The 6,205-nt window shown below is 40.1% G+C and overlaps 2 protein-coding genes across 3 annotated transcripts; both read left to right on the top strand.

The window, feature by feature from the left end:
* Nucleotides 1-30: 30 nt before the first annotated feature.
* LOC108600964 (vesicle-associated membrane protein-associated protein A) lies at nt 31-949 on the top strand. Its single transcript, XM_017988819.2, has one exon. It carries the CDS (start codon nt 133-135, stop codon nt 817-819), a length of 687 nt encoding a protein of 228 aa, XP_017844308.1. The 5' UTR covers nt 31-132; the 3' UTR covers nt 820-949.
* A 76-nt stretch (nt 950-1,025) lies between these two features.
* Nucleotides 1,026-3,861, top strand: LOC108600963 (centrobin). 2 transcript variants are annotated; one of them, XM_033293672.1, is made up of 4 exons: nt 1,026-2,636; nt 2,690-2,851; nt 2,910-3,232; nt 3,297-3,861. In XM_033293672.1, the coding sequence occupies exons 1-4, from the start codon at nt 1,527-1,529 to the stop codon at nt 3,709-3,711; spliced, it is 2,010 nt and encodes a 669-aa protein (XP_033149563.1). In that variant the 5' UTR covers nt 1,026-1,526; the 3' UTR covers nt 3,712-3,861. The 2 variants fall into 2 exon arrangements, with proteins under 2 accessions (XP_033149563.1, XP_017844306.2); XM_017988817.2 differs by having other exon boundaries at nt 2,910-3,248; nt 3,312-3,395.
* Nucleotides 3,862-6,205: the final 2,344 nt, after the last annotated feature.

Here is a 6,205-nt window from a genome sequence, read left to right as displayed (position 1 = left end):
CTTGACGCGTCTTAGTTGATGACATTGTTTCATTTCGTTCGTATATACTTTCCAAAAACCTTTCAAAAAGAAAATCTGGAAAAAAAAATAATTGTAAATACCTTAACAAGTTGAAATACACAGTATATCAAAATGGGCAGATCGTTTGAACCAAAACAAATGCTAGTTGTTGATCCCCCATCAGAAATCGTATTTGAGGGACCCTTCAATCGCGCAGTGTGCAAGAAAGTTATGGTTTTTAATCCGTGCAATTATCGAGTTGCATTTAAATTGAAGACGACCACGCCGCGTTTGTTTTTTGTCCGTCCCAATGTGGGGCTTATCAAACCCAACGAAAGTTTCACCATAGATATATTCATGCATCCACTTGTTTCCAACTCGAGTGCGCTGCGCAGCAATCATAAGTTTCTAATGCAGGCGGTAGAGGCGAACGATTTTGTGCCGGACTTACACTCCTTCTGGAGATCAATCAATCCAGCATCTATCTGGGACACAAAGATCAAAGTCAAATTGATTGAAGGCAAGACTGATGTTCAGCAGACTGGCTCGGATCAAGAGCATGGCAATGGAGAGCACCAAGATACAGACGTTAACGATCCATTGGGACTACTTCTTAAGCAGGTTAACACTTTGGAGGAGGAAAAACAATCCCTATTGAAACAGGTAGAAACTTTAGATAAAGAAAACGAAGAGAATAAGCAAACGACTATTAAGCTTCAGCGGATGAAAGGACCAGGATTTGGATACTTTGTTGGATTTCTTTTAATGGTGGCATTGGCGTTTGTCGCTGGCGGCTTTTTGGCCACGAACTACACTTAAAAATACACTTGTTGGGGACATTGCACAATACATGACGTATAACACATTGGACTTAAACATACACATTGGCAAATAGAAATTTAAATGTTAATTAAAATAAATAAATCTGACAACTAGAATATAAGACGAATTCAAACAACGGTTACAATTAAAATTAGTGCGTGCCCTTGCAGTCGATTTTTTACAGAACATGTGCTGGATGACACTTGATTTCATATTTTACACATCACTAATTGATAAATTGACATGTGTCATCCACAACAAACAGTAGCAGAAAAACAACAGCGTCAATTTGTCGTATTTTTTCAATATTACTTAAAATTACTACAAAAAAGTGTTTAATTATTTATTGATGTTAATCATAATCTTTAGTTGAGGGTCCAGCTAATACAAATGAAATATTAATGCAACACTTGAGTGAAATATGTGAAAAGCCTGGGCGAAACCGGGAATCAAGCGGCATCTTTGGCGAGCGAAAAATGCAAACTCACGAGCACTAAATAAATGCTGCATTTAATATAAACAAGCTATATATAATATACAAGTAATACTCGGAAAAAAGGACTACCAGACAAATATCAAATACCAATACGACAAGTCTGTGTGCGTGTGTGTGCAACCATGACAACAAGAGTTTGGTGTTAGCTTGCAGTATTATTTTTCACAATACGCGATTTAAATATGCTGAAATGCAAGTTGAATGAGTAATGAGTGACACCGACACGGACGACACTGATCTGCTGCTCTTAATACCGCCGAATTACTACTCGACGAATACGGATGCTAAAAAAATGAACCACCACGAAGATGCAATGGCCATGCCCCCGCCTCCGCTGCCAACGACAGCTGCGTACCGGTTTCTGCAGCCAAGTAAAAAGACGGAGCTTAATCACATCAACGCGCGCTTGCAGAATATAGAACTGGAGCGCTTTGAAGCACCTTCTGACCTATCCACCATCTCTTCGAGTACAGTGCGTTCAACACTGGGAAACAAGGACCAACGGGCGCTGTTGGGCTTGGTTCACTCGACACCTAAGAACTCAGCTGTACCACCACGTGACCATCGACCGGAGGCGAATATATTACATGAGATTGACAACTACTTGGACAATAATCATGCGTGGTCGGGGCAACAGCATCACAGTGATGACCATTTGCGTATGCGTGGTTACTCAGTTATGGCCCAAGAGTCGCAGCAGGGTGCTAGCTCATTGCCAAGCATACGACTGGGCTCATCAGTTTCGGCTATGCAGGATAACAAGCTCATCAGCCTCAGCGAACTCTGGGGTAAGAGTAATATGGCGGGAACGGTTATAGCGGCGGCATTGCCAGCCAACCAAACCGTACTAAAGGAGGAGCAACTGAGGCGTCAACATTTGGAGAAAATTATACAAACACTGCAGGCTCAGCTCTTAGAATATCAACAGCGCATATCAGTAGCTCTAGAGGTGGATCGGTCCAAGGATGCTGCGCTGCATCAGGCTGCGGAAAGCACAAAGGCACTGAACTTTGAGGTACAACAACTACGTGATACAGTTCACCAACTGAATACTGAACGCAGTGAAAGTCAGGACAAGCAAGATGCACTTCAGTATGAGCTAGCACAAGCCGTAAGCCTTACCACCAAGTTCCAGGAGAAGACTGAAATATTAGAGGCTGAGCTTAAGCAGCACAAACAGCAAGCAAGCGAAACGTTACAACAGCAAGAGCAGTTGCAACTGCAGTTGGCGGCTACCAAACGAAACGAGGAGCTAACTTATGTGGAGCTGAACAAGCTGCGCGACAGGTTTGCCAAGATGGATTATCAGCAGGAGAAGGTAGGACTATAGTTGGTCGTGAGACTTGAACGCTAATATATTTATTTATTTAGCTAAACACACGCATCGAAGAGCTGGAAAAGGATAAATCGACGCTGCAGCAGCAGAAGGAAATGCTACAGGAGTATCATCAAAAGCAAAAAGCACGTGCTGACAATCTAGAATCTCAACGCAGATCACTTCAAGAAGCCCTGAGTAATCTTACTGATATCGAGGTATACGGCCAGTGGTCTCTTACGCAAGAACAGCTTAATTACCTTTTCCCTTTTGCAGACAAATCTAAAAAAGAAGCTTGATGTACAACAAAAATCTCTAAAGCAACAGTATCAACAACAAATGGAAAACGTGGTGGCCAAAAAACTGCAAGAGTTTCAAGGTCAACTGGATAAGTTGGAGGAGCAACTAAAGGCTGAGGCACGAGAACGTGAGCGACTTATTGCAGAACGTGCCGTCAAGCAGCTTGAAATGATTAACGAGAAGAACAACCAGGAGTTGAATCTCATACTGGAGAAGCACAACGAGGAAGTGGAGTTGTACCGCTTACAGTTGGCGAATGCTTCAAAAAAAATAGACGAGCTGGAACTCAAACTCGCCTGACTATAAGACCAAGCGGGTATAAATTAATGGAATATTCCTTTTTCCAAATTAAATTTAAACGGTTTTATTTATTTGCAGCGCTGATATTGCCGAGCAGCTGCATGGCGTAATGGAGGCTCAGTGGCAACAGGCTCTGGCAATACTCACCTCACCGAATCAAGCGCAGCAGCAGGCCAGCAGCGACACGGACGGTGGAGCGTCACCGGAGCTTAACAATGCCCGACACTATCCGGATACACCCAAGACGAGTAAAACCCAACGAAGCAACAGCACTGAAAAGAACAATTTGGATGTAGTTGACAAAAAAGACCCCCCCTCGCCCATGGATAAGCTAGCTGCCTATATTGAACTTCTACTCAGCAAATCGCCTAGTGACTTCGACAAGCTCGACCAGATTTTGGCAATGAGCTCCAAACCAAACTCCAAGCCAAATAAGCGCAGCTCTGCGAACAACAAACACCCACCATGGAAATCCTGATGCCTACTCTAGCTGCATTAAGCGTTATAAATAGTCTGATTGATAATATTAAATTTGTATAGATTATATTTTTGTACTATACTTTACGTACGATAAAAATACGTATGACTAGCACTAGCACCGTCGATCTATGAAAGACAAGTACAATGAAAAACCTTTTTAAATTTGTAAATAATCTGATTTATTTGAGAAATACTTAAGGCACTAAACTATCAATAGTTTGTGTACACAGTAAAGTGGTTATTACTTTCAAGTCCTTTGCAGGACCAGGTCAAATATGCCGAGCCATTCTTATTCAAATGACCAAGCGCATGGGCATCGATTTTGTACAGCAGACGGCAGAAAGTCAACGTCGTCCGGGCTCCGAGCTCGTGCTGTTGTAGTCGCTGCCTTTAGATTACGTGTTGTTATTGGAATTTAAGAGCGGAAATTTTCCAGGCCCTTATTGTGTGTACTTCTAGTTGTAGTTGTTGTTGTAGTAGTTATTGTTGTTGTAGTTGTATTGTAGTTTTTGTTGTTGTTGTAGTTGTAGACGCTGCCTTTAGTGTACGTGTTGTTATTGGTATGGTAGAGCGGAAATTTTCCACGCCTGGTTGCAAAATATGCCTAAAAATAACAAACGCCACTGTATCTCAGAAACTGCAAGGACGATCCGGATGTCCTTTGACAGGAAGATAGGCCTTTTAAAAAGGAATCGTTTGACTTGGATCTCGTCCTGATCCTGGCAAGGATTAGCGAGTTATGGCCTATTTTCTGTATACAAAAAATGCTGTTTTTCTCAGCTTCTGTAAGGACTTTCGTCCTTTTAATGGTATATTCTTGAAAGCTCTCAAGGAGCACTACGTGGACACCAAAGGACATCCATATAGTCCTTGTAGTTTCCGAGCAATCGATCGATTTGTGTTTTCTGACCGATTTTTGGGCCCTACCCCTTCAATTTTTTTTTGTTTATCCTGGATGTGTTGTTGTAGTAGTTATTGTAGAAGCAGTTGTTGTTGTAGTAGTAGTTGTTGTTGTTGTTGTAGTTGTTAGTAGTTGTTAGTTGTATGTTGTTGTATCTTGTTGTTGTAGTCGTTGTTGTTGTAGTTGTTGTTGTATCTGTTGTTTTTAGTTGTTGTTGTTGTTATAGTTGTTGTTGTTGTAGTTAGTTGTTTGTTGTTGTTGTTCTTGTAGTTTTTGTTGTTGTTGTTGTTATTGTAGTTGTTGTTGTAGTTGTTGTTGTAGTCGTTGTTGTTGTTTGTTGTTATTGCTGTATTTGTTGTTGTTGTTGTTGTTATTGTAGTTGTTGTTGTTGTAGTTGTATATGTTGTTGTTGTATTTGTTGTTGTTGTGTGAGTTGTTGTTGTTGTAGTTTGTTGTTGTGTTGTTGTTGTAGGTTGTTGGTTGGATTGTTGATGTGTATTGTTGTTGTTTGCTGTGTTGTGTATTTGTTGTTGTTGCTGTTGTTGAGTGCTGTTGCTGTTGTAGTTGTTGTGTTGCTGTTGTAGTCGTTTTGTTGTATTTGTGTTGTTGTTTTTGTATAGTTGTTGTATTTGTGTTGTTTTTGTCTTTTTGTTCTAGTTTGTTGTTGTTCTGTTGTTGTCAAATTCTATTTTGACTTGTAATTCATGTTGTTGTAGTGTAGTTTTGTTTGTGGTAGTTGTTGTAGACGCTGGCTTTAGTGTACGTGTTGTTATTGGTATAGAGAGCAAAAATTTTCCACGTCCTGGTCGCAAATATGATCTAAAAATTAACAAAACGCCACTGATATCTTCGAAAACTACAGGACGATCGGATGCCTTTGACAGGAAGATACGGCCTTTAAAAAGCAACGATTGACTGTGTCTCGTCCTATCCTGGCAAGGATTTTTTCGCGAGTTATGGCCCATTTTCTGTATACGAAAAAAGCTGATTTTCTCAGCTTCTGTAAGGACTTTCGTCCTTTTAATGATATATTCTGAAAGCTCTCAAGGAGCACTACGTGGACACCAAAGGACATCCATGTAGTCCTTTAGTTTCCGAGCAATCGAGTCATTTGTGTTTTTTTAACGATTTTTGGGCCTTCCTCTGCCATTTTTGTTGTATCCTGGATGTGTTTTGTAGTAGTTATGTAGAAGCAAGTGTTTAGTAGTAGTAGTTGTGTTGCTGTTGTTTGTTTATTTGTTGTTGTAGTTGTGTTGTTGTATCTGTTGTTGTAGTTGTGTTGTAGTAGTTGTGTTGTGTTGCTGTCTGTAGTGTTTGCTGTTGTTGTTGTTTTAATGTTGTTGTTGTTGTTGTTGTTGTAATTGTTGTTGTTGTTGTTGTAATTGTTGTATTTGTATTTGTTGTTGTTGTTGTTGTAATTGTTGTTGTTGTTGTAATTGTTGTTGTTATTGTAGTTGTTGTTGTAGTTGTTGCTATTGTTGTTATAATTGTTGTTGTATTTGTTGTTGTTGTTGTTTTAGTTGTTGTTGTATTTGTTGTTGTTGTATTTGTTGTTGTAGTTGTTTTTGGAATAGTAGCCAAATAAAAACAA

This window comes from Drosophila busckii, chromosome 3L (assembly GCF_011750605.1).
Source record: "Drosophila busckii strain San Diego stock center, stock number 13000-0081.31 chromosome 3L, ASM1175060v1, whole genome shotgun sequence".
NCBI classification, from domain to species: domain Eukaryota; kingdom Metazoa; phylum Arthropoda; class Insecta; order Diptera; family Drosophilidae; genus Drosophila; species Drosophila busckii.
This window is presented reverse-complemented; position numbering and strand designations above follow the sequence as displayed.